General features: G+C 34.4%; 29 protein-coding genes and 3 non-coding genes across 33 annotated transcripts in view. All coding sequences in view use genetic code 11, as the record gives it.

Annotated features, from left to right (window-relative positions):
- accD (acetyl-CoA carboxylase carboxyltransferase beta subunit) overlaps positions 1–551 on the top strand; it is a 1,479-nt gene extending 928 nt beyond the window's left edge. The window contains exon 1 of the mRNA in view: positions 1–551. This exon is cut by the window's left edge and continues 928 nt beyond it. Coding sequence (YP_004021325.1) covers positions 1–551 — 551 coding nt within the window.
- Positions 552–1,306: 755 nt separating this feature from the next.
- psaI (photosystem I subunit VIII) lies at positions 1,307–1,420 on the top strand. The gene has a single exon. It carries the CDS (start codon positions 1,307–1,309, stop codon positions 1,418–1,420), a length of 114 nt encoding a protein of 37 aa, YP_004021326.1.
- Positions 1,421–1,841: 421 nt separating this feature from the next.
- On the top strand, positions 1,842–2,396 carry ycf4 (photosystem I assembly protein ycf4). Its single transcript has one exon. The coding sequence runs from the start codon at positions 1,842–1,844 to the stop codon at positions 2,394–2,396; it is 555 nt and encodes a 184-aa protein (YP_004021327.1).
- Positions 2,397–3,349: 953 nt separating this feature from the next.
- On the top strand, positions 3,350–4,039 carry cemA (chloroplast envelope membrane protein). Its single transcript has one exon. It carries the CDS (start codon positions 3,350–3,352, stop codon positions 4,037–4,039), a length of 690 nt encoding a protein of 229 aa, YP_004021328.1.
- A 231-nt stretch (positions 4,040–4,270) lies between these two features.
- On the top strand, positions 4,271–5,233 carry petA (cytochrome f). Its single transcript has one exon. The coding sequence runs from the start codon at positions 4,271–4,273 to the stop codon at positions 5,231–5,233; it is 963 nt and encodes a 320-aa protein (YP_004021329.1).
- Positions 5,234–6,339: 1,106 nt separating this feature from the next.
- psbJ (photosystem II protein J) lies at positions 6,340–6,462 on the bottom strand. The gene has a single exon. It carries the CDS (start codon positions 6,460–6,462, stop codon positions 6,340–6,342), a length of 123 nt encoding a protein of 40 aa, YP_004021330.1.
- A 146-nt stretch (positions 6,463–6,608) lies between these two features.
- Positions 6,609–6,725, bottom strand: psbL (photosystem II protein L). Its single transcript has one exon. It carries the CDS (start codon positions 6,723–6,725, stop codon positions 6,609–6,611), a length of 117 nt encoding a protein of 38 aa, YP_004021331.1.
- A 26-nt stretch (positions 6,726–6,751) lies between these two features.
- Positions 6,752–6,871, bottom strand: psbF (photosystem II cytochrome b559 beta subunit). The gene has a single exon. It carries the CDS (start codon positions 6,869–6,871, stop codon positions 6,752–6,754), a length of 120 nt encoding a protein of 39 aa, YP_004021332.1.
- A 9-nt stretch (positions 6,872–6,880) lies between these two features.
- psbE (photosystem II cytochrome b559 alpha subunit) lies at positions 6,881–7,132 on the bottom strand. Its single transcript has one exon. It carries the CDS (start codon positions 7,130–7,132, stop codon positions 6,881–6,883), a length of 252 nt encoding a protein of 83 aa, YP_004021333.1.
- Positions 7,133–8,007: 875 nt separating this feature from the next.
- On the top strand, positions 8,008–8,103 carry petL (cytochrome b6/f complex subunit VI). The gene has a single exon. It carries the CDS (start codon positions 8,008–8,010, stop codon positions 8,101–8,103), a length of 96 nt encoding a protein of 31 aa, YP_004021334.1.
- Positions 8,104–8,280: 177 nt separating this feature from the next.
- On the top strand, positions 8,281–8,394 carry petG (cytochrome b6/f complex subunit V). The gene has a single exon. It carries the CDS (start codon positions 8,281–8,283, stop codon positions 8,392–8,394), a length of 114 nt encoding a protein of 37 aa, YP_004021335.1.
- Positions 8,395–8,518: 124 nt separating this feature from the next.
- trnW-CCA lies at positions 8,519–8,591 on the bottom strand. The gene has a single exon. It is a non-coding gene; the product is annotated as a tRNA-Trp (tRNA).
- A 179-nt stretch (positions 8,592–8,770) lies between these two features.
- trnP-UGG lies at positions 8,771–8,844 on the bottom strand. Its single transcript has one exon. It is a non-coding gene; the product is annotated as a tRNA-Pro (tRNA).
- trnP-GGG lies at positions 8,773–8,843 on the bottom strand. Its single transcript has one exon. It is a non-coding gene; the product is annotated as a tRNA-Pro (tRNA).
- A 368-nt stretch (positions 8,845–9,212) lies between the features above and the next one.
- Positions 9,213–9,341, top strand: psaJ (photosystem I subunit IX). Its single transcript has one exon. The coding sequence runs from the start codon at positions 9,213–9,215 to the stop codon at positions 9,339–9,341; it is 129 nt and encodes a 42-aa protein (YP_004021336.1).
- Positions 9,342–9,804: 463 nt separating this feature from the next.
- Positions 9,805–10,005, top strand: rpl33 (ribosomal protein L33). The gene has a single exon. The coding sequence runs from the start codon at positions 9,805–9,807 to the stop codon at positions 10,003–10,005; it is 201 nt and encodes a 66-aa protein (YP_004021337.1).
- A 348-nt stretch (positions 10,006–10,353) lies between these two features.
- rps18 (ribosomal protein S18) lies at positions 10,354–10,659 on the top strand. Its single transcript has one exon. The coding sequence runs from the start codon at positions 10,354–10,356 to the stop codon at positions 10,657–10,659; it is 306 nt and encodes a 101-aa protein (YP_004021338.1).
- A 298-nt stretch (positions 10,660–10,957) lies between these two features.
- Positions 10,958–11,311, bottom strand: rpl20 (ribosomal protein L20). The gene has a single exon. The coding sequence runs from the start codon at positions 11,309–11,311 to the stop codon at positions 10,958–10,960; it is 354 nt and encodes a 117-aa protein (YP_004021339.1).
- A 767-nt stretch (positions 11,312–12,078) lies between these two features.
- On the bottom strand, positions 12,079–12,192 carry rps12 (ribosomal protein S12; one part of a trans-spliced gene, as the record gives it; the record has 2 gene entries for this part). Coding sequences YP_004021340.1 and YP_004021296.1 both cover positions 12,079–12,192 — 114 coding nt within the window.
- A 179-nt stretch (positions 12,193–12,371) lies between these two features.
- Positions 12,372–14,493, bottom strand: clpP (clp protease proteolytic subunit). The gene is made up of 3 exons: positions 14,423–14,493; positions 13,249–13,540; positions 12,372–12,599 (listed from the first exon to the last, which is right to left on the bottom strand). Exons 1-3 carry the CDS (start codon positions 14,491–14,493, stop codon positions 12,372–12,374), a joined length of 591 nt encoding a protein of 196 aa, YP_004021341.1.
- Positions 14,494–14,939: 446 nt separating this feature from the next.
- On the top strand, positions 14,940–16,466 carry psi_psbT (photosystem II CP47 chlorophyll apoprotein). Its single transcript has one exon. The coding sequence runs from the start codon at positions 14,940–14,942 to the stop codon at positions 16,464–16,466; it is 1,527 nt and encodes a 508-aa protein (YP_004021342.1).
- Positions 16,467–16,648: 182 nt separating this feature from the next.
- Positions 16,649–16,756, top strand: psbT (photosystem II protein T). Its single transcript has one exon. The coding sequence runs from the start codon at positions 16,649–16,651 to the stop codon at positions 16,754–16,756; it is 108 nt and encodes a 35-aa protein (YP_004021343.1).
- Positions 16,757–16,816: 60 nt separating this feature from the next.
- Positions 16,817–16,948, bottom strand: psbN (photosystem II protein N). Its single transcript has one exon. The coding sequence runs from the start codon at positions 16,946–16,948 to the stop codon at positions 16,817–16,819; it is 132 nt and encodes a 43-aa protein (YP_004021344.1).
- A 105-nt stretch (positions 16,949–17,053) lies between these two features.
- On the top strand, positions 17,054–17,275 carry psbH (photosystem II phosphoprotein). Its single transcript has one exon. The coding sequence runs from the start codon at positions 17,054–17,056 to the stop codon at positions 17,273–17,275; it is 222 nt and encodes a 73-aa protein (YP_004021345.2).
- Positions 17,276–17,403: 128 nt separating this feature from the next.
- petB (cytochrome b6) lies at positions 17,404–18,863 on the top strand. The gene is made up of 2 exons: positions 17,404–17,409; positions 18,222–18,863. The coding sequence occupies exons 1-2, from the start codon at positions 17,404–17,406 to the stop codon at positions 18,861–18,863; spliced, it is 648 nt and encodes a 215-aa protein (YP_004021346.1).
- A 208-nt stretch (positions 18,864–19,071) lies between these two features.
- On the top strand, positions 19,072–20,314 carry petD (cytochrome b6/f complex subunit IV). Its single transcript has 2 exons — positions 19,072–19,079; positions 19,840–20,314. The coding sequence occupies exons 1-2, from the start codon at positions 19,072–19,074 to the stop codon at positions 20,312–20,314; spliced, it is 483 nt and encodes a 160-aa protein (YP_004021347.1).
- A 219-nt stretch (positions 20,315–20,533) lies between these two features.
- Positions 20,534–21,517, bottom strand: rpoA (RNA polymerase alpha subunit). The gene has a single exon. It carries the CDS (start codon positions 21,515–21,517, stop codon positions 20,534–20,536), a length of 984 nt encoding a protein of 327 aa, YP_004021348.1.
- A 70-nt stretch (positions 21,518–21,587) lies between these two features.
- rps11 (ribosomal protein S11) lies at positions 21,588–22,004 on the bottom strand. Its single transcript has one exon. The coding sequence runs from the start codon at positions 22,002–22,004 to the stop codon at positions 21,588–21,590; it is 417 nt and encodes a 138-aa protein (YP_004021349.1).
- A 142-nt stretch (positions 22,005–22,146) lies between these two features.
- Positions 22,147–22,260, bottom strand: rpl36 (ribosomal protein L36). The gene has a single exon. The coding sequence runs from the start codon at positions 22,258–22,260 to the stop codon at positions 22,147–22,149; it is 114 nt and encodes a 37-aa protein (YP_004021350.1).
- A 399-nt stretch (positions 22,261–22,659) lies between these two features.
- rps8 (ribosomal protein S8) lies at positions 22,660–23,064 on the bottom strand. The gene has a single exon. It carries the CDS (start codon positions 23,062–23,064, stop codon positions 22,660–22,662), a length of 405 nt encoding a protein of 134 aa, YP_004021351.1.
- Positions 23,065–23,212: 148 nt separating this feature from the next.
- Positions 23,213–23,581, bottom strand: rpl14 (ribosomal protein L14). Its single transcript has one exon. The coding sequence runs from the start codon at positions 23,579–23,581 to the stop codon at positions 23,213–23,215; it is 369 nt and encodes a 122-aa protein (YP_004021352.1).
- Positions 23,582–23,708: 127 nt separating this feature from the next.
- Positions 23,709–25,000, bottom strand: part of rpl16 (ribosomal protein L16) — a 1,509-nt gene continuing 217 nt past the window's right edge. The window contains exon 2 of the mRNA in view: positions 23,709–24,107. Within this exon, the coding sequence (YP_004021353.1) occupies positions 23,709–24,107 (399 nt within the window). The remainder of the gene's footprint in view (positions 24,108–25,000) is intronic.

The following is a 25,000-nucleotide window of genomic DNA, read 5'->3' on the forward strand; positions in this document are numbered from 1 at the left end:
CTATTCAAACAGGCACGGGTCAACTAAACGGTATTCCTATAGCAATCGGGGTTATGGATTTTCAGTTTATGGGGGGTAGTATGGGATCCGTAGTAGGCGAGAAAATCACCCGTTTGATCGAGTATGCTACCAATCAATTTTTACCTCTTATTTTAGTGTGTGCTTCCGGAGGAGCACGCATGCAAGAAGGAAGTTTGAGCTTAATGCAAATGGCTAAAATATCTTCCGCTTTATATGATTATCAATCAAATAAAAAGTTATTTTATGTATCAATTCTTACATCTCCTACTACTGGTGGAGTGACCGCGAGTTTTGGTATGTTGGGGGATATCATTATTGCCGAACCCAATGCCTATATTGCATTTGCGGGTAAAAGAGTAATTGAGCAAACATTGAATAAAACAGTACCTGAAGGTTCACAGGCGGCTGAATATTTATTCCATAAGGGTTTATTCGATCCAATCGTACCACGTAATCCGTTAAAAGGTGTTCTGAGTGAGTTAGTTCAGCTCCACGGTTTTTTTCCTTTGAATCAAAATTCAATCAAGTAGAGTCTTAAGTTAAATTCTTTTCTTTGTAGTGAAAGGGTAGTTAGTTAGTTTATCAGAATCAAAGTCAAAGCCCATTATGCGGGCTTTGGCTTTGTGACATAAAATGGAATTGTCGAAAAAGAATTATGTGGATAATTATTATTATTCTTTTTTTTTACCAATATTACTGATTACTAATGAGTAAACCTCTATCAACAAGATAAAAAGCGAATTTTTCCTTCTGTGAAATGAAATTCGAATTTGGCGAGACAAATAAAAGGAATTTTATCTTCCTCTCTTGCGTATGTATATATAATTCAAATATACAAAAAATAGAAATATAGAGTTTTGCATCTTTCTATATCTCCCGAGAATTCTATTTTTACTAAAAATCCCTGCTCTTGGATCGGATTCTAACGAATCGAATCTTTCGACAATTTGTAATAAACTCTTTCTTTATTAAATAAAAATTCGAAATTCAAATTAGAAGACAAGAACAATAGAATAATAATAATAAGAAAAGTAAGAATAAAGTAAGATAATAAAGAAAGTGAATTATCTTATCATACACCTATTTCATTTAGAAAGATGGGCAAGTCCTTTTATTTAATTCTACATTCCTTGCACTTATTAGATATATATACTCGCTTAGATATACTTAGTATTTAGATATACTTAGTATAATATACGAATTATAATATAATCATTATAAGATATATTTATAACTAACAATATAACAATAACAGGTACAAATATTAAATTGAGGTACCCATTTTATGACAACTTTCAGCAGCTTTCCCTCTATTTTTGTGCCTTTAGTAGGCCTAGTATTTCCGGCAATTGCAATGGCTTCTTTATCTTTGTATGTTCAAAAAACTAAGATTTTTTAGATTCTATGGGGCCAAGGCCAAGACCAAATCTTATCTATTTTTTTTTCAAGACTTAGATGCCACGGATATCTATTTAGTAGAATATTGTATAACGTCTGGCTTCCCCGAACATAAATGAAAAAGCTCCTCTTATGCATACGTAAACATGATATAGGGGTAAATGAATTATAGCTATTTTCAAAAGTGGATCGGTACCGGTGCGGATGTATGAAATTAAAGTCTATGTATCTAGTAGATCTCTATAGGGGATCATATAAAGAAAGGGGATGATTTTAGATCTAAGCAATTTGATGAATTACTTCTAAAAGTTCATATCAAAATAGTACTAGTTGATGAGAGTTACTTCGGAAACAAAAAAGTAAAGTCAAATTGTTTTGGTTATTCTCTTAATTCCAATAAAATGCAACTGGATCTAGTATATATGAGTTGGCGATCAGAATCTATATGGATAGAATTTATAGTGGGGTCTCGAAAAACAAGCAATTTCTGCTGGGCCTTTATCCTTTTTTTTGGTTCATTAGGGTTTTTATTAGTTGGAACTTCTAGTTATCTTGGTAGGAATTTGATATCTTTATTTCCGTCTCAGCAAATAGTTTTTTTTCCACAAGGAATCGTGATGTCTTTCTATGGGATCGCGGGTCTCTTTATTAGTTCCTATTTGTGGTGCACAATTTTTTGGAATGTAGGTAGTGGTTATGATCGATTCGATAGAAAAGAGGGAATAGTATGTATTTTTCGTTGGGGCTTTCCTGGAAAAAATCGTCGCATCTTTCTACGATTCCTTATGAAAGATATTCAGTCCATCAGAATAGAAGTTAAAGAGGGTATTTATGCTCGTCGTGTCCTTTATATGGAAATCAGAGGCCAGGGGGCCGTTCCTTTGACTCGTACTGATGAGAATTTGACTCCACGAGAAATTGAGCAAAAAGCTGCTGAATTGGCCTATTTTTTGCGTGTACCGATTGAAGTCTTTTGAAATGAATTGCAGAATAAATGCTTTCTCGGCAGGAGGAAAAAACTCAAGCCAAGAATCCTCTTTTTTCTATAGCAGAACTAAATTGAAGTTTCTTCAGAATGCCCATTCGAACCAAAGCAGACGTATAGGGAAGAGTCATAACATAAAACAAAATTGTTTTTTTTGTCCACAAAAATGGTTTTTTATACGTCTGTAAATGTAAAACCACTCAACTTAATTCAGTAACAAAACAAGTAAGAAATCGAAATAATGGATTCATCTCATATATCAAAGTATTTCGAAATAAAGACTTTCTCTTTTTATTTTCAATATTTGGAGTTGATACGTTAGATACAGATAGATCATATCTTGTAAATTTTCTCTACTTTCCTTTTGTCAATCGGCCCCTCCCCTTTTATCCTTTCTTTTGTGCTCCAAGTATATTTCTTTCTTATAACGTAATGATAAACGTAATGAGAACTTTTCTGTCTTTTTTTGTCACTCATTTTTGATCATCATAATATTTTTCATAATTTTTTTTTCAATTATTCCTGGACTATAGACTATATATAGTCTAGATAACCCGCGAAAATTTTTCGACATATTTGATATTTTGATATAGACAGGGAGCTCCTTCGTCTCAAAATCTGAATAGAATAATCTTTATTATTTGAAGCGGTTCTTTCGGGCAGTTATCGAAAGAGGGCAATTGCTTCGAATTTGATCAATTGAGATATCTGGAAACAATATATATATATTTGTATTTGATTCGAACATTTGAATTCGAAGTGGATTCTTATTTTCTATTTCTGTATTCTTTTTTGATTCAAGGACTAAGCACTGAATCAAAAAAAGAATACAGAGAATAGATTCATGGGCCCCTACCTTATAATGAAAGTCATGCTTGATAGAAGGATTAGATCACATAAAGTCAACGAATGAGGTGGGTTCATTAACAATTCACAGATGAAAAAATGGCAAAAAAGAAAGCATTCACCCCCCTTCTATATCTTGCATCTATAGTATTTTTGCCCTGGTGGATCTCTCTCTCATTTAATAAAAGTCTGAAATCTTGGGTTACTAATTGGTGGAATACTAGGCAATCCGAAACTTTTTTGAATGATATTCAAGAAAAGAGTATTCTAGAACAATTCATAGAAGTAGAGGAACTCTTCCTGTTGGACGAAATGATAAAAGAATACCCGGAAACACATCTACAAAAACTTCGGATAGGAATCCACAAAGAAACGATCCAATTGATCAAGATGCACAATGAGGATCGTATCCATACTATTTTGCACTTCTCGACAAATCTAATCTGTTTCGTTATTCTAAGTGGTTATTCTATTTTGGGTAATGAAGAACTTGTTATTCTTAACTCTTGGGTTCAAGAATTCCTATATAATTTAAGCGACACAATAAAAGCTTTTTCTATTCTTTTATTAACTGATTTATGTATCGGATTCCATTCGCCCCACGGTTGGGAACTAATGATTGGCTATATCTACAAAGATTTTGGATTTGCTCATAATGATCAAATTATATCTGGTCTTGTTTCCACCTTTCCAGTCATTCTAGATACAATTTTTAAATATTGGATCTTTCGTTATTTAAATCGTGTATCTCCGTCACTTGTAGTTATTTATCATTCAATGAACGACTGAAAAATGATTCACTGATTCAATCATAATCTTTCTTACTTTGTATATTGTATATAAGCAAAGCATGCAAAGTCGTACTTACTTTACTCTTTCTACCCATCAGGGGAATTCAATTCCTCCTAGATTTCAGTAAAATTTTTTCAGTAAAAGTAAATAGCAAAATCGTGGATAGGGAACTATACTAGTAACCTACCTAATTTTATTGTAGAAATTTTCGGGATCAATGATTGGACCATGCAAACTAGAAATACTTTTTCTTGGATAAAGGAGGAGATTACTCGATCCATTTCCGTATCGCTCATGATATATATAATAAGCGGGGCATCCATTTCAAATGCATATCCCATTTTTGCGCAGCAGGGGTATGAAAATCCACGAGAAGCAACTGGGCGTATTGTATGTGCCAATTGCCATTTAGCTAATAAACCCGTGGATATTGAGGTTCCACAAGCGGTACTTCCCGATACTGTATTTGAAGCGGTTGTTAGAATTCCTTATGATATGCAACTGAAACAAGTTCTTGCTAATGGTAAGAAAGGGGCTTTGAATGTGGGTGCTGTTCTTATTTTACCGGAGGGGTTTGAATTAGCCCCACCTGATCGTATTTCGCCCGAGATGAAAGAAAAGATAGGCAATCTGTCTTTTCAGAACTACCGCCCCACTAAGAAAAATATTCTTGTGATAGGTCCTGTTCCTGGTCAGAAATATAGTGAAATCACCTTTCCTATTCTTTCCCCAGACCCTGCTAGTAATAAGGATGTTCATTTTTTAAAATATCCCATATACGTAGGCGGAAACAGGGGAAGGGGTCAGATTTATCCCAACGGGAACAAAAGTAACAATACAGTTTATAATGCTACGGCAACAGGTATAATAAGCAAAATCATACGAAAAGAAAAAGGGGGGTACGAAATAACCATAACGGATGCATTGGACGGACATCAAGTGGTTGATATTATCCCCCCAGGACCAGAACTTCTTGTTTCAGAGGGCGAATCTATCAAACTCGATCAACCATTAACAAGTAATCCTAATGTGGGTGGATTTGGTCAGGGGGATGCAGAAATAGTACTTCAAGATCCACTACGTGTCCAAGGCCTTTTGTTCTTCTTGGCATCTATTGTTTTTGCACAAATCTTTTTGGTTCTTAAAAAGAAACAGTTTGAGAAGGTTCAAGTGTCCGAAATGAATTTATAGATCCGTGGATTTATCAACATAAAATTTGTAAAAAAGAACAAATTCTTCCCGGCAATTAGGTGAGGTATGATGAAAAAAAGTATGAAAGAAAAGTCTTTTGCTTGTTTATATTCGAATTACTTTTACCGCATTCCAAATATGTATATTGGGAAGAAGACTATTTGTCTTTACCCCTTCTTTGCTTTTTTCAATCTAAATTGGAGAGGTGTAATTATATCCCTATTGTCAGATTTAAATGTCACAGAATGGTTTTTTTTTCTAAATTCAATTTGATTAGATACGAAACATAAGATAAGTAAGCAGAGAATAGAAGGGAAGGATAAATGAAGGGAACAAATAATTACAGGGAGTATTTTTATTTTTCGTCTTCCTAGCCTTCGGCACAAGAAAGGGATGTGTAAAATTCCTTTTCTTGTGTCGAAATAATAACAATTCTGGATCCCATTCGTCAAAGATTTCTATTCTTAGTTTAGATTTTTCCAGATTTTTCAGAACCCTTTCTTTTCTTTTTTTAGATTTACTTATAATATAATAAGGATAATATATTAAGTATAAAATAAGTATAAATAAGTATAATATAATAAGTAATGGACAACCAAAAAAAAAGAGAAGGAATCCTTTTGATAAAATAGAATCAAGGCGATGAACTTATAAAAAAATTTCAAACTTTGATGAAATACTAAAATAAATAGAGTAAGGTTAAACTAGTCTAGAAAGGGTTTGCTTGATATCTGGTCGACAGAAAAAAATAAAGAAAAGAAATATAAATTATAAATATTAAATATATATTGTGATTGTGTCATCCAGGAAAAGTAAATTGAGGGATTCCTTTTTTTCTTCTAACCTTGAAAGTATCGATAGATACTATCGAAGAACAGATGCTATGAATCAATTAATCGAATTCATTTTTCAAAAACATCATCAGAAAAAAAATGAAATGGAGTTTTTTGAAACATCGGAAAAAGTGATCTATTTGTTGTCATTTATACGAACAAAATATTATGAATTATTAAGAATTCAACGGGGCCCTTCCTCGCGAATCAGAGAGGGGGCGGGCCCCGTTGAGTTCTTACACTTTCATATCTATAACTTAGTTCATCCCATTATTACAGGGACGAACCCAATCCAGAATATGAACCATAAAAGAAAATACCTATTAAACCGATCACAGGAATACCAGTTACCGTACCTATTATCCAAAGAGGAATCCTTCCAGTAGTATCGGCCATTTATCCCGCTTCCCTCCGCATTTCATCAAGTGGTCATGCTAAAGACATAAACAGTCATAGATAATTATGAGATGCAATCCTTCCGAATGGGATAAGAGAATTCCTACTATTATTTATTATTCTACTACTCTTTTTTTCTTTTTTTCTTAATTGAAGAAATAATTGGAAAATAAAACAGCAAGTACAAAAATGAGTAATAACCCCCAGTAGAGACTGGTACGATTCAATTCAACATTTTGTTCGTTCGGGTTTGATTGTGTCATAGCTCTATAATTAATTCGGATTAGGTTTATCGTTGGATGAACTGCATTGCTGATATTGACCCCAAAAAAGAAACGGTAGGTACAGCTAGTCCGTGAACAGCCAACCATCGCACTGTAAAAATTGGATAGGTTCGATCTATGGTCATTGGGTCCTCCTAAAAAGATCTACTAAATTCATCGAGTTGTTCCAAAGAATCAAAACGGCCAGTTATTAATGGAATTCCTTGTCGGCTCTCTGTAAAATACTCGTTTGGACGAGGGCTTCCAAACACATCATAAGCTAAACCCGTGCTGACGAATAACCAACCCGCAATGAATAGGGAAGGTATAGTAATACTATGAATGACCCAGTATCGAATACTGGTAATAATATCAGCAAAAGAACGTTCTCCTGTGCTTCCAGACATGCTGAGCTCCACATATTCTTGTAGGGGATCGATTCCGTAAAAGATGAGATCAATAAACGGAAATTCACTGAAATTCAATCTTTGTGAGATCGTCAATATTGTACCAAAGGTATTTTTAGAGTATACCGAATCAGTATAGCTATCCTTCTTCTGACACAGCAACGCAATTTCAAACAGTATATCGACATGAAGTGCTAGATAATTTCTTTCTTCTTCTTGCTTGTTGATGTATAACCACGTATCATGCAATAGAAAATTCCTCAAATTCCTGGAATATAATATAGGGGGTTTCTATTATTGGCTTCGGGCTAGAAACGGAAGATCAGGTAAACCGTGAATCCAACGAGTTGGTTTATAATAATTCATGAAGGAAATTATCATATCATATTTCCACAAGTCAATTAGATGCGAAATCTAAAAATTGACTTTTTTCGTAGTTACATAAGATAAGAGGTTTTGTTTTTTGTTGTAAGCCCCCCTTTTTTTATTTTAAGGAATTTCTTAGCCGTCTAGTAACAAGTAAGAGTAGTCGATAGTATTAGATATAGATAAAAAAAAAAGAGCAAGGAATAAAAAAAGTTCTAATAATCAATATTTGTGAGGCGTCCATTCTTGTATTCTTGTATTAGATCCAAAGGTTTTTTCTTGACCTAACTACAAAGATGATGAATCGATTTCTTTTTCTTTTCTACTCCTGTCCTGCCGCTCTATTTTTGTGAATACCGTTTATAATGATTGATGAATCAAAAAATTTCAATTGAACTTATTCTTTCAATTGGTATTTTTGCTTATCCCCGTCTCTTTTAAAAATTGAAACTTAGGTAAGTGCTTTATAAACATATGTATAAAAAGAACATATTTCATTTAGCTCCTTCATGCCTACTATAACTAGTTATTTCGGTTTTTTACTAGCGGCTTTAACTATAACCTCAGCTCTATTTATTGGTCTGAGTAAGATACGACTTATTTGAAAATTAATTGAATGAACGAACAATTCATAAAAACAAATCTTTCTGTCCTATTCCATATATTCTATAGTTCCTTACCGTGTTAATTATCAATTATTAGTTATTGAGATTCGTGGGCAATAGAGATTACTATTTAGGGATAGATATTACCTTTCTTTTTCTCCTTTCAAATAAATTGAAATGATTGAAGTTTTTCTATTTGGAATCGTCTTAGGTCTAATTCCTATTACTTTGGCTGGATTATTCGTAACCGCATATTTACAATACAGACGTGGTGATCAGTTGGACCTTTGATTAATTACCATCTCTTTTTTTGACTGACCCCTTAAATTTAATCCAAGGGGGTCAAATTCGAATTGCTGTTGCATTTTTTTTTTTTTTCAGTTCGGTGTAATTTTCGACCTAACAAGAGCGGAATCACGCTCTGTAGGATTTGAACCTACGACATTGGGTTTTGGAGACCCACGTTCTACCGAACTGAACTAAGAGCGCTTTCTTATCATAATAAATAAGACTGTAAAAAAGAGGATTCTTTTATTTTATAACCCCAATACATCATGCACACCTATACTATCATATATCATATATAATATGAGAAAATGTTATGTATGCTTAATTTTAATCAATCTAAAATGGCTCCCTCGTTACTGCTCAAAGGAGAAGTAATAGGTAGGGATGACAGGATTTGAACCCGTGACATTTTGTACCCAAAACAAACGCGCTACCAAGCTGCGCTACATCCCTTTCGATTGGTCTACAATGTCATTGTAGAGAATCCCTGTCTTGTTTTCCACACCCTTATTTCATCTATGTGATATACAAAAATCATCTTTCCATTTCCTCTTTTTGGTCTCATATCATATAACAACCATATAATGAATAATAAATGAATATTTTTGGCGGGAATTCTCAGGTGGAAAGGGACATATTTTGCTGTTTTAAGAAAAGTAAAATCTTATCTATCGAATCATTGTACATTTCAATTTGAATTTTTAATTAGGAATTCCGCGTACAAATATACAAATACAAGTGGTCTTTAACCCACACATACATGTGATTATATATGTATATGTATTACCATAATGTAATACGATAAAGAAGGAGGATTTTAAATGCGAGATCTAAAAACATATCTTTCCGTAGCACCGGTACTAAGTACTCTATGGTTCGGTTCTTTAGCGGGTTTATTGATAGAGATCAATCGTTTCTTCCCGGATGCGTTAACCTTCCCTTTTTTTTAATTCTAGTTATTGCCGCGGGACGGGGTGAAAAAGATTAGATCGAGATACAATCAAATATCTGTGACTAATCTCTCGCCCCCCCTTTTTTTGAGTTTTTTTTTAGAATTAGATAAAATAAATAAGGAAGGTAGAACGAAAAAAGTGGATTCAACCTCACCGAAACTCGGGTTCAAGCTCCAATTAAATTACTAGTAGAGCGAAAAGAGAAATGTGGCTGGAACAACAGTATCTTACAAGATACTTAAAGAAAATATCGTACTGTAATTCTAAATCGAGTTAGAAATCATTGTATTACTTATTCTTTTTATTTACTATAATCTATATTGATTTACTATATTGATTGCAACGAAATCTTTCAGGATTTGGTTTTGAGTTAGCAACTTTCTATTTATTTATTTTTTCATTCCTTTCTTCTTCGCTTTTGATCGGAAAATAGAGGAAATTAAAAACTCAAAGGAGGTTCATGGCCAAGAGTAAAGATGTCCGAGTAACGATTATTTTGGAATGTACCAGTTGTGTTCGAAACGGCGTTAATAAGGAATCAACGGGCATTTCCAGGTATATTACTCAAAAAAATCGACACAATACGCCTAGTAGATTGGAATTGAAGAAATTCTGTCCCTATTGTTACAAACATACAATTCACGGGGAGATAAAGAAATAAATCGAATCAAGTGCTCGTATGTCACCCTTCCCGAGAATATGAAAATATGACATTAGGTATTAGGTATATAATATATTAAGTATATAATTAGTTATATATATAATGCATATTTTTTTTATATATTATTATATTATTAATACTATTACAATTATTACATATGTTTATTATTCCATTTATATATATTTAACTATTTTTCTATATATTTAAATAATAAATAATAATAAAATAAACAAACCAAATCCTATTTATTATATTAATTCTATAATTTTAATTTGATCCGATCAAAATAGGATTTTAGAAATAGAGATAAGGATAGGATTCTTTTTAGAAATAAGGAATAAAGAAATCATGGATAAATCCAAGCGACTCTTTCTTAAATCCAAGCGATCTTTTCGTAGGCGTTTGCCCCCGATCCAATCGGGGGATCGAATTGATTATAGAAACATGAGTTTAATTAGTCGATTTATTAGTGAACAAGGAAAAATATTATCTAGGCGAGTAAATAGATTGACCTTAAAACAACAACGATTAATTACTATTGCTATAAAACAAGCTCGGATTTTATCTTCGTTACCCTTTCTTAATAATGAGAAACAATTTGAAAGAAGCGAGTCGACCGCTAGAACTACTGCTCTTAGAACCAGAAATAAATAGGCTTAGGCTTACCCTTCAATTGACTCAAAATTATCAAACGTAGACCGATGCTTTATTCAAAAAATCTGATAATCAAAATTGTCGTGTCGTAATAAAAAATAAATAAAAGAATCGAATCGAGTTGGGGAAGAAAAATCAATCTTTTTTTTTATTGAGCGTCTTCGCTCATTTTGTTTTGATGACCTTATCAGAACAGAATTTTTTTTATCATACTAATTTCTACTCTACCTTCCCCGAGTTCATTCTCGAGGGAACCCCATTTCATTTAAAGCATTTCGGTGGATTCCTTCCGATCTCCTTATTTTATAATCTCGTTGGAAATCATATAAAGACAATTCCTATTTGAGATAGCTATTTGTGCAAGTATTTTACGATTAAGAAGCAATTGTTTCTTGTACAGATTGTGTATTAATCTACTATAACTATAGGATACCCCTATTCCGCGAATTACTGCATTTATTCGAGTGATCCACAAACGACGAAAATCTCTTTTTTTCCTATCTCTATCCCGATGAGCCGAAACCAAAGCTCTTATTCTCTGTTGAGTAATAGTTCGAGTAAGTCTTGAATGAGCCCCTCGAAAGCTTGATGCAAATAAACGAATTTTTATTCGACGTCTCCGAGCTATATATCCTCGTTTAATTCTGGTCATTGAATAAAAGAAATTTTGATGAATAACTAATTCTTTCTTTCAGTTATTCTTTTCTAGTCTATTAATAACAAAACGGATTCTTCCAATGTATAAAATAAAAATTCCAATGGCTTTTGCTACTATAACCGTCCCGACCACGATTATTTCCTTTTTTCTAGGCATTTCATTTCGCCTTGAAATAAGAAATTGTATTGATACTAGGTATCAAAAAAAGCATAATAACTAAAAAAGGAGTAAATAGAAATGGATAAAAAAATAGTGGGTTCCATCGTTTCTATGGTTACTTCTTAAACGGTGAGGTCCTCTCTATACACCGGAGCTCATTCCTTCATTTAATCAATGCTATTGGTAACTTGTACAGTTCACACTCTTCGGCTCTACTCATAAATTTTCCAGTAATAGATCTTTCACGACGAGATCTATCTTATACAGTAACGGTATTTAATTATGAGGATTAATTGGGTAGCTGACCCTGTTAGTCCGTTCTTTGCAAGAGTCGAAGCATAATTTTTTTTTCTTTTTAAATAGGATTTTCCCCGCTTAATGGATAAGCATTTGCTACCAATGGGGAATTTTTTCTCATCTTAAATTCCAAGATTGGATTTGCGCCAATGGAAACCATAAATTTCATACACAATAGAAGGATATGGTAGATCTATCTTTTTTAGATAGTGAATGGAAGAACCCCATTCTATTCACTGGTACTGATCGTTGATACTGAAAAAATTGTTTCTTTTCTCTCAGCCCCTGATCTGAACAAGTCGCACATACACCCTAGTACATGTTCCTCGGCGCTGAGGACATCCCCGAAGAGCAGGGGATTTCGTGACATTTCTAATTGGCTGTCTTGCATTTCTAATAAGTTGTTTAATAGTTGGCATGCTGAATCATATACATAATAGACTGGTTTAGATCGATCCTAACCAGATGATTATGAATTACTTCTTTTTCTATTTAATAGATTAATAAACCCTTAAGTTAAGAAGGAAAGGAATAAGAGGGATTAAATCAATCTTAATTAAATTGTGGATTTGTGTTAAATCGTTGCTATTACTATTTGTTATTTAACCGCTACAAGATCAACAATTCCATGAGCTTGGGCTTCTGTTGCTGACATAAAAATATCTCTTTCCATGTCTTCGGATACAACCCACAAGGGCTTGCCCGTTCTTTGTACATAAACCCTTGTGATGGTTTCGCGAAGTTTCAGTAGTTCTTCCGCTTCCAGGATAAATTCTCCCGTTTGTGCCTCATAAAAAGAACTAGCAGGTTGATGGATCATTACCCTGATGATATAACATAATAAAGGGTTCTTCTAACTCACATAATGAGGCGGGAAGAATAGCTAAAGAATAATAAGAAAAAAGAAAAAAAAAGATAGAACAACCGTACAGGCATTTTTTGCGCATTGCATACGGCTTTACAATGGAATTCTCTTTTTTCTTTCATCGAAAAAAGAGAAAATATAGAGTCTATTAGACCCAGATCAATAAATAATCCAATTACCACCCTTCTTTTTTTTCGGAGAAGTTAAAAAATACTATGATGGCCCCGTTGCTTTATATATTTATTTCGTCTGTGATTCAGCAATCCCAAAGTTTCTTTTTTTTTTCAAAAAAAAAAGAAAGAAAAAATAATCTTTTTTTTGTACTCTTTCATAACATAAATATTGTTAATAGCCTCTGGTGTGAAAAGAAAAAAAGTTTGTGACGCTGAAACGGGCCCACAACAGGTAAGATAAAATTGGAAATGCCCTTTCTCTCATACTACTCTTTCGATACATAATCTAATATTTTGAAAAAAAAAATAAATTAAAAAAAAATTTCATATCGAATTCGAAGTGCCATGCTATTATTACTTACTAATTCATATTTCATATGGCGAAGGCATAGTCTTCTTTTTTCTTTCAATCAAATAAAAAAAACTCATTGGCGCCGAGCGTGAGGGAATGCTAGACGTTTGGTAATTTCTCCTCCGACCAGGATAAAAGATCCCATTGAAGCGGCCAATCCCATGCATATTGTATGCACATCTGGTTGCACAAATTGCATAGTATCATAAATAGCTACTCCGGGTATTATCCATCCGCCAGGAGAGTTTATAAACAAATACAGCTCTTTGGTATCATTCTCTATACTGAGATATACCATAAGACCAATAAGCTGATTCGAGATCTCGCTATCAACCTCTTGGCCTAAAAAAAGTAATCTTTCTCGATAAAGTCGGTTGATTAGGATAAAATTGTATCCCTTAGTAGCCGTACAGGCACCTTTTGATGCATACGGTTCAACAAAAATTGCGAAAAAAGATCAATGTGTAGATTCCAGCCATCCTTCGTTTTTTTTTTTTATAGTGGGCTCTTTCTAACTTATAATTTCTAATGAAGGGGCTTTTTCTTCCATTTTTTAAATTAAATTAAAAATTAAATTAAAGAAAGATGAGTTTTGGCCTGTTTTCCTATAATATAGAAAAAATTTGCTAAACTATCGCACAAACTTTTCATTGATCTATTTTTTTTTTCATTGGGATTCAATCCAAATCACGATGTCATTTTCTTGTTCCTGAATGGGTTTCATCATTTTTTTATTCCATTTTTTTTTAGGTTTATGCTCTACTCCGAGTAAAGATCTGCCCGATTTTGATTTGCGCATATAGGACAAATGACCCAATACCACGTCTTTTTGCTATGATTTCATTTACTTTTTTTTTTATTTAATTCCTTTTTCTTTCATGTTTTCCGCCAAATATTCAACGTATTTCTCATATTATTCGATTGATTAACAGTTTGAAATCGCTCTTATTTATAATAAAAAAAAATTATGATATAGGGGGTAATCATAAATATATTACCAATTGGGTTTTTCTAAACGGAGCCTGGATACTTCATTTTATCGGTCCAACCAAGCCAACCATAAATTATTCTAATTGAAAATATTAATCTGGATGCCCCCCAAAAAAAAATGAAATGGATCTCTAATTGCACTTCATTACACTTCACGCTACAAATTTTTGATAATTCAATCAATCTTTTTTGGGCGAAACAGAGGATATCTCGATCGGGCGAGAGAACGGGGGAATCCCATATGACCCAATATATTTGACAAGTCGCACTATATGTCAACCCAAACTGCATCTTCCTCCCCCGGATTTCTAAAAGGAACTTTTGGAACACCAATAGGCATTAAATGAAAGAAAAAGAATTAAATACTATATTTCACTTTGATGTGGAAGCGTAATCGTAATAATGGGTTTATTGTCTTAATAATATTGACCTTTATCATATTTTATACATAGATAGAATAAGGCCATAAAATAAAGAAAGACAGAATGAATGAAAAAGAATTCTTACGAATAGGTCCTTTTAATGATGAACAAATATGGATGCATTCATTCATAAAAAATAGGATCAACCCCCGTTGCGTATTGATACTTATCGGGTATAGAATAGATCTGCTTCTCTTTTTTCTTCTGAGCTGAATTCTTCCCTTATTACTAATTATTACTAATGGAATAGAACAAATATTAATCCTTTCTCCGAAAGAATCCACCGAAAAGGGGAGGTCCATAGCATATTCCAATGCAATAAAGTTACATAGTGTCTATTTTTCGTTGATAAAGAGGTATTTCCATGGGTTTGCCTTGGTATCGTGTTCATACTGTCGTATTGAATGATCCCGGTCGCTTGCTTTCTGTTCATATAATGCATACAGCTCTGGTTGCTGGTTGGGCCGGTTCAATGGCTCTATATGAATTAGCCGTTTTTGATCCTTCCGATCCCGTTCTTGATCCAATGTGGAGACAAGGTATGTTTGTTATACCATTCATGACTCGTTTAGGAATAACCAATTCATGGGGCGGTTGGAGTATTACAGGGGGGACTATAACAAATCCGGGTATTTGGAGTTACGAAGGTGTGGCCGGAGCCCATATTGTGTTTTCTGGCTTGTGCTTCTTGGCAGCTATCTGGCATTGGGTATATTGGGATCTAGAAATTTTTTGTGATGAGCGCACAGGAAAACCTTCTTTGGATTTGCCCAAGATTTTTGGAATTCATTTATTTCTCTCAGGAGTGGCTTGCTTTGGCTTTGGCGCATTTCATGTAACAGGATTGTATGGTCCTGGAATATGGGTGTCCGATCCTTATGGACTAACTGGAAAGGTACAACCTGTAAATCCAGCGTGGGGCGTGGAAGGTTTTGATCCTTTTGTTCCGGGAGGAATAGCCTCTCATCATATTGCAGCAGGGACATTGGGCATATTAGCGGGCTTATTCCATCTTAGTGTCCGTCCGCCCCAACGTTTATACAAAGGATTACGTATGGGAAATATTGAAACCGTCCTTTCCAGTAGTATAGCTGCTGTCTTTTTTGCAGCTTTTGTTGTTGCTGGAACTATGTGGTATGGTTCAGCGACTACCCCCATCGAATTATTTGGTCCTACTCGTTATCAATGGGATCAAGGATACTTCCAGCAAGAAATATATCGAAGGGTTAGTGCTGGGTTAGCCGAAAATCAAAGTTTATCAGAAGCTTGGTCTAAAATTCCTGAAAAATTAGCTTTTTATGATTACATTGGCAATAATCCGGCAAAGGGAGGATTATTCCGAGCGGGTTCAATGGACAACGGGGATGGAATAGCCGTTGGGTGGTTAGGACACCCTATCTTTAGAGATAAAGAAGGGCGTGAACTTTTTGTACGTCGTATGCCTACTTTTTTTGAAACATTTCCGGTTGTTTTGGTAGACGGAGACGGAATTGTTAGAGCTGATGTCCCTTTTAGAAGGGCAGAATCAAAGTATAGTGTCGAACAAGTAGGTGTAACTGTTGAGTTCTATGGTGGCGAACTCAATGGAGTGAGTTATAGTGATCCTGCTACTGTGAAAAAATATGCTAGACGTGCTCAATTGGGTGAAATTTTTGAATTAGATCGTGCTACTTTGAAATCCGATGGTGTTTTTCGTAGCAGTCCAAGGGGTTGGTTTACTTTTGGGCATGCTTCGTTTGCTTTGCTTTTCTTCTTCGGACACATTTGGCATGGTGCTAGAACCCTGTTCAGAGATGTTTTTGCCGGTATTGATCCAGATTTGGATGCTCAAGTGGAATTTGGAGCATTCCAAAAAATTGGAGATCCAACTACAAGAAGACAAGTAGTCTGATGCAAGATTGCTTTGTTAGTTTTCGCTTCTATTTTCTGTTTGTGATTTGACATAGGCTGCTGGAAAAATCGTGATTTAAATCGCTGCCTTTTCTTTGATTCTTGTTCTTTCTTTATTTTATTCGGGAGATGATTCCAAATAAACAGGTATGGAAGCTATAATTGTAAACCACGATCGAATTTATGGAAGCATTGGTTTATACATTCCTCTTAGTATCTACTCTAGGGATAATTTTTTTCGCTATCTTTTTTCGAGACCCACCTAAAGTTCCAACTAAAAAAGTGAAATGATTTTTCATTATCTCAATTGAAGTAATGAGCCTCCCAATATTGGGAGGCTCATTACTTCAATTAGTCCCCGTGTTCCTCGAATGGATCTCTTAGTTGTTGAGAGGGTTGCCCAAAGGCAGTATATAAGGCGTACCCAGTAAAACTTACAAGTAAACCAGATATAGAGATGGCGACTAAGGTTGCTGTTTCCATTATTATATAATTTCAAGACCCCAATGGATCTATGATAAGATCGTTTATTTACAACGGAATGGTATACAAAGTCAACAGATCTCACTGAATACAAAATAAGATTTTATGGCTACACAAACCGTTGAGAGTAGTTCTAGATCTGGTCCAAGACGAACTGTTGTAGGGGATTTTTTGAAACCATTGAATTCGGAATATGGTAAAGTAGCCCCTGGATGGGGAACGACTCCTTTGATGGGTGTCGCAATGGCTTTATTTGCGATATTCTTATCTATTATTTTGGAGATTTATAATTCTTCCGTTTTACTGGATGGAATTTCAATGAATTAGATTCACAAGAACCACGAAGCCTCGCTTTTCAATACAAAAAGTGAAACTTTTAGTTCTCGGATTTTTTTTAGCCCATTCTATTTTGGTAGTTCGACCGCGAAATTTATTTGTTTCTGTATTTCCGGAATATGAGTGTGTGACTTGTTATAATTGATCCTATTGATAGTACAGAAAATGGGTCTGTCATCTTGATAGAGATAGTTTTATCCCGTCGGATAGCCATTCTAGTGTCTGGAGCACGGAATATATGAAATGCATCACGAAATATTCGAACTATGATTCATACTTAATATTCAAACCTCGTGGCCGGACTCAAAAAAAAATTCAAAGAAAGAGTTATATTATTTATAAATCGAAAGATTTTTTCTTCTTTCAAACTCTCATTTAGTTTATGCTTATTTTGATCAAAGGACAAACCCTTCTTTGTATTTTTAGTTATTATATCTATTCTATTCATTGAATAAGTGATGATCCAATGATTCTTGCTCAAAGAATCCTTGGACTTAGTTTGAAGGTTTTATTGAATCATCGCGGTTCTGGTATGAATCTGAGGTTTCAATTGATTCATAGGGTCTTAACAAGAGAATTCCTATCAAAAATAAAGAAAATAAGAATAAAGCCACATTCCATACAAATAAAAAATCAAAGCAAAGAAAAAGAAATAAGTAGGTAAATAGAAGATTCAAGAGGCCTGTAACGATCAACATAAAGACGAATGCGCCGACTTGATTTTTTGACATTATAATTACAACTACAAAAAAGAGCTTTCGGATTTTTACTCTTTTGTGTCTTCAGATAAAATTGAATGAAAAGATTAAGAAGTTTCAAACTTTCTATTCCATATCCGTTTCAGCTATTATTTGGGTGTTTTTGTTTGAGCTGTACGAGATGAAATTCTCATATACAGTTCTCAGGGGGGGAGTCCTCTTGGTTTACCTATCTCAATAAAGTCTATGATTGGTTCGAAGAACGCCTCGAGATTCAGGCAATTGCGGATGATATAACTAGTAAATATGTTCCTCCTCATGTTAACATATTTTATTGTCTAGGAGGAATCACGCTTACTTGTTTTTTAGTACAAGTAGCTACAGGATTTGCTATGACTTTTTACTATCGTCCAACCGTTACTGAGGCTTTTGCTTCTGTTCAATACATAATGACTGAAGCTAACTTTGGTTGGTTAATCCGATCAGTTCATCGATGGTCGGCAAGTATGATGGTCTTAATGATGATCCTGCACGTATTTCGTGTCTATCTCACTGGTGGTTTTAAAAAACCTCGCGAATTGACTTGGGTTACAGGCGTGGTTCTGGCTGTATTGACCGCATCTTTTGGTGTAACAGGTTATTCCTTACCTCGGGACCAAATTGGTTATTGGGCAGTCAAAATTGTAACAGGCGTGCCGGAAGCTATTCCGGTAATAGGATCGCCTTTGGTAGAGTTATTGCGTGGAAGTGCTAGTGTGGGACAATCCACTTTGACCCGTTTTTATAGTTTACACACTTTTGTATTACCCCTTCTTACTGCTGTATTTATGTTAATGCATTTCCTAATGATACGTAAGCAAGGCATTTCTGGTCCTTTATAGAGAATATAGATCATAGCTATTTGTAACCAATCATTTATCTTATTACTTGGGGGAGGAACAATAGTATTTCATTGCTACAAATATGGATTATTGAAAAAAAAAAAATAAGACATGTATTTGGATATTTCCTTTCAACTCCACAATATTCTATTCTTTATTTGATATGACATGAATAGTTGAAGGGAATTCCCCGAAGAGAAAATGGATTATGGGAGTGTGTGACTTGAACTATTGATTGGGCCGTGCAGAAATATGCCTTTATCTGCTACATTGGAATTCACAACCAAATGTGTCTTTGTTCCAACCACCGTGTAAGCCCCATACAAAGGATAGGCTGGTTCGCTTGAAGAGAATCTTTTCTATGATCAGACCTGACGATGTCGTACATGAACAGGGCTCCGTAAGATCCAGTAGAATAAGTGATTTGGCATAATCCAAATTATATTTTAGTTATTTTTTTTTTTACTTTCTTACTTAATAGTATGAAAATGCATTCATTTCTTCTGCATCGACCCGATTTTTTATTATTATACTATCGGAGTGAAACAAGGGATCTAAAGAAGAGCAAAGGCTAGACTCTATTAGTAACAAGTAAATCCTTTGTGTGTAAAAAATCTTGATATATTTTTGGGATAAAGGTGAATCGCAAGGCCTAAGACGACCCAGAAAGCACTTGATCATGATCAATTTTGTACGCCTACTTGGGTATTGAGCATTTACCTGTAAAAATTGAATTCCTTGGAATGTATAGTATAGTTGCAACTTCGTAAAATGGAATCGGGTAACTTTTTTCTTACATATAGAATCATTCATATATGTGTGGATAACATATAGATTTTATAACATATCGATTTATTTTATATGTATCCCTTTGTATCCATTTGATTCGATTGATTTTTGCTTGAGCCGGATGATGAAAAATTATCATGTCCGGTTCCTTCGGGGGATGGATCTATAAGAATTCACCTATCCTAATAACAAAAAAACCTGACTTGAACGATCCTGTATTAAGAGCTAAATTAGCTAAAGGTATGGGTCATAATTATTATGGGGAACCCGCATGGCCCAACGATCTTTTATATATTTTTCCAGTAGTAATTCTCGGTACTATTGCTTGTAACGTAGGCTTAGCGGTTCTAGAACCTTCAATGATTGGTGAACCCGCAGATCCATTTGCAACTCCTTTGGAAATATTACCTGAATGGTATTTCTTTCCTGTATTTCAAATACTTCGTACAGTACCTAACAAGTTATTGGGTGTTCTTTTAATGGTTTCAGTACCTGCGGGATTATTAACAGTACCCTTTTTGGAAAATGTTAATAAATTCCAAAATCCATTTCGTCGTCCAGTAGCGACAACCGTTTTTTTGATTGGTACTGCAGTGGCCCTTTGGTTGGGTATTGGAGCAACATTACCGATTGATAAATCCCTAACTTTAGGTCTTTTTTAAATTGAATCAAAAATAAAATATCATGATGTGCGTATCTAGGGAGTAGTCACTTCAAAGTCAAAGTGAATTCTCCCTAGATACATTTATTCAATTCTGGTCCTAATATATGGATTGTGCTGAAGGTTCAAAATCCATTTTCGTTTTTTTTCTAAAGTAAAAAAAAAATGAAATAAATCCAATGGGTTTAAAATTTTGGTAAATCAATTTTGAAATGCTTTTCTACTCCTTTTCTAGAATGCCCAATATTTGTTTTACATCTTCTATGCGAAAATGTTCAATTTTCATAAGGTCTTCTTGACTGTTATTCAAAAGGTCCAATAATGTATGTATATTGGACTTTTTGAGACAATTATAGATCCTAGGCGGCAATTCTGATTGGTCAATAAAAATATATTTCAATGCTATTTCTTTTTTTTTTTTTCTTAGTTTAGCTAATCTATCATGAAAAGGAAAAAAAGGTAAAGTAACGTTGTGTTGATTGTTTTCTAAATGTAAGTTTTCTTCTTCCGCATGTAGAAAAGGAATAAATAAATCAATCAAATTCCGAGAGGCTTCATGAAGTGCTTCTTTAGGAGTTAAACTTCCATTTGTCCATATTTCTAGAAAAAGTATCTCCTGTTTTTCATTATCATTCCCATAACAATGAATACTATGATTCGCATTTCGAACAGGCATGAATACAGCATCTAGAGGATAACTTCCGTCGTGAAAGTTATTTGGCGTTTTTATACGGTATCCTCTATTTCTCTCGATTTGTAATCCAATACACAAATCGATTGGTTCAGTTAGGCTAGCTATATGCTGTGTATTATCAACGATTTCCACAGAAGGTGGTAAGATGATGTCTTGAGCAGTTACATATCCGGGACCCTTGGCACAAATAAAGGCGTTACGAGTTCCATACAAATTACTTCTCAATACAATTTCTTTCAAATTCATTAAAATTTCATGTACTGATTCTTGAATACCTACTATGGTAGAATATTCGTGTGGTATTTTCTCAGATTTTGCACGTGTAATACATGTTCCTTCTATTTCTCCAAGCAAAGCTCTTCGCATTGCAATGCCTATTGTGTCGGCTTGACCTTTCATAAGTGGAGACAGAATAAAGCGTCCATAATAAAGACGCTTACTATCTGTTCTTGATTCAACACACTTCCACTGTAGTGTCCGAGTAGAGACTTTTACTTTCTCTCGAACCATAGTAATATTATTTTATTTGATCAGATCATTGAATCATTTATTTCTCTTGAAATCTCTTTAGTGTTTATTTCTACACACGTCTTTTTTTAGGGGGTCGACAGCCATTATGTGGCATAGGGGTTACATCCCGTACGAAACTTAATAGTATACCACTTCTACGAATAGCTCGTAATGCTGCATCTCTTCCGAGACCAGGACCCTTTATCATAACTTCTGCTCGTTGCATACCTTGGTCTACTACCGCTCGAATAGCATTTCCTGCTGCGGTTTGAGCAGCAAAAGGAGTCCCTCTTCTTGTACCCTTGAATCCACAAGTACCGGCGGAGGACCAAGAAATTACCCGACCCCGTACATCTGTAACAGTAACAATGGTATTGTTGAAACTTGCTTGAACATGAATAACTCCTTTTGGTATTCTACGTGTACTTTTACGTGCACCACTGCGCCCATTCCTACGTGAACCAACTTTTGGTATAGGTTTTGCCATATTTTATCATTTCATAAAGATAAGTCAGAGATATATGGATATATCCATTTCATGTCAAAACGGATCTTCTATTTTTATTTGTTCATCGCTTTCTTTAAGATCAGTTTCTTTTCTTTAAGGAGTTCCTTTTAGAATAGAAAGATTATCCTTGTCTTTGTTTATGTCTCGGGTTGGAACAAATTACGATAATTCGTCCCCTCCTACGGATTAGTCGACATTTTTCACAAATTTTACGAACGGAAGCCCTTATTTTCATAGTTGTTATTCCTTAAATTTTTCCGAATCCACTTATTGGAAGAAAATAAGTTTCTTGAAATTTTTGAACCTTGAATTGGATCCCCCTGAAAGGAATTTTGAAGTTGAAAAAACCACCTAAGCGTTCGAATCCTTGTTGCGGAGTCTATAAATTATACGTCCCTCCTGAAACATAACCTAGAATCAGATCCTCATTATCTAAAGGAATCTGGAGTATACCATTGGGAAGCGATTCACTAATTAAACCTCCATGAATCTATTTTTCTTTTTGTTCTTTTATTCCAGGTAAAACTTCCTTGACGTATCAACTACTGTAGGGCAGGAGGAGTTCTATTAGACAACCCATCCTTTTTTTTTTCACAAATGGAAAGTTTCGGATACAATTCGGATATCAGACAGATTACCATATATAACACAAAATTTCTCCGCCGATTCCTTCTAGTCGAGCCTCCCGGTCTGTCATTATACCCCGAGAAGTAGAAAGAATTACAATCCCCATCCCGCCTAAAATTCTAGGAATTTGTTGATAGTTAGAATAGATTCGTAGACCGGGTCGACTGATCCGTCGTAAATTTAAAATAGTTCTATATGGTCCTTTCCTATTCCTTCTATGTCGTAGGGTTAAAACCAAAAAATATTTGTTGCTTTCCCGATGTTTCCTTACGTTATCGATAAAACCTTCTCGTAAAAGTATTTTAACAATGTTTTCAGTGATGTTAGTAGATGCTATTCGAATCGTTCCTTTTCTATTCATGTCAGCATTTCGTATAGAGGTTATTATGTCAGCAATAGTGTCCTTACCCATGGTAAACTAAAATTATTGTTGCTCCCGAATTTTGATATAATCAACATGTTCTTTTTTTTGACTTAGTAAAGGTATATACGTGAAACACAATCTACTAATTAATCTATGTCATTTAAATACTCTAATTTAAATACTATAACTTCTCGTCTTATAATACCTCAGGAGCTAATGAAACTATTTTAGTGAAATTTAACTGTCTCAATTCCCGGGCGATCGCACCAAAAATTCGAGTTCCTTTTGGATTTCCTTCTTGATCAATGACAACTGCAGCGTTGTCATCATATCGTATTATCATACCGTTGTCGCGTTTGAGTTCTTTACAAGTACGTACAATTACAGCTCTGATCACTTCTGATCTTTCTAGAGGTGTATTTGGTACTGCTTCCTTGATCACAGCAACAATAACGTCACCGATATGAGCATATCGGCGATTACTAGCTCCTATGACTCGAATACACATCAATTCTCGGGCCCCGCTGTTATCTGCTACATTCAAATGGGTCTGAGGTTGAATCATTTTTTTAATCTCTTCTTTCAATGCAACAAAGGACGAAGAAAAAAAAGAAATATTGTTTGTCAAAAAAAAAGGAAACCCGCAAGTGTTTTTTTTATTCCCAAGACTTCTTTCCTTTGGTTCTATATTCCTATCCGGAAATAATGAATTGAGTTTTTATAGGCATTTTGGACGCCGCTATTGAAATAGCTTTTCTGGCTATATTTTCGGCTACTCCGCTCATTTCATAAAGTATTCTGCCCGGTTTAACGACAGCTACCCAATACTCGGGAGATCCTTTCCCCGAACCCATACGTGTTTCTGTAGGTCTTACCGTAACTGGTTTGTCTGGAAATATACGTACCCATATTTTTCCACCACGGCGTACATTTCGTGTCATTGCGCGGCGCCCCGCTTCTATTTGTCTAGATGTAATCCAAGCGGGTTCAAGTGCTTGAAGAGCATATCTACCGAAACAAATGCGATTACCTCGATAAGATATTCCTTTCATTCTTCCTCTATGTTGTTTACGAAATCTGGTTCTTTTGGGGTTATAGTTGATGGTTGTTTATCAATTCCATCTCTACTACAGAACTGGACATGAGAGTTTCTTCTCATCCAGCTCCTCGCGAAAAAAATGACTAAAAAAAATATTTTATTCTTAAGATATACAGGTAGTTAATGAATAATAGATTGAATCCTGGGATTCTTTTCTTTGAGATTTTATCTGATCTATTAGAAATTTGTATATCTTGTTTGGATATATATTGGATATATATAAGTAATTAAACATGGATTCTATTTATAGATAATGTCTAATCTTTTTTTTGTTATAATGTTCTAACGAATCTTTATTTTGTTTTGTCTTTTTTTATCATATTCATATCGGATCGACAAAAATTTAGCAATCTAATAAAATATAAAATAAAATTTTCGCGGGCGAATATTTACTCTTTCAATATCTATTTCAGTTGTCGGGTTAATTCATGACCTCTCAGAATCAGAATAAAAAGAAATGAAGCGGTCTCTGGTTTGTTCCGCCATCCTACCCGATAAATCATTAGGATTCGTTTTCAGTAGAATCCTCTGCATTCACGGGTTCCGTCGTCCCCATCGCTTCTCGATTAATGCTTAGGTCTGAATTCTACAATGGAGCCCTAATAAAATTAAAATAAAATTTGTTAATTTGTTCTTGAGTCAACCTTCTCAGTCTTTATTGACTTAAGGCTCTTGATTTTTTCTTCGATGAACAGATATTTATCTAATTATTGATGAATCTCTATTGATGCTCTATTACATTGCTTTTTAGTAGATGCTTCATAGACCTTACATATTGGAATCATATAGCATTTCATTGCTATTTCTTTTTCTCTCTTTCTCTCATGCTTCTATTTATCCACATACTTTTTTATTTTGCTTCACAATTAATTTGGATATATTTAT

Source organism: Theobroma cacao, chloroplast (genome assembly GCF_000208745.1).
Source record: "Theobroma cacao chloroplast, complete genome".
NCBI lineage: Eukaryota > Viridiplantae > Streptophyta > Magnoliopsida > Malvales > Malvaceae > Theobroma > Theobroma cacao.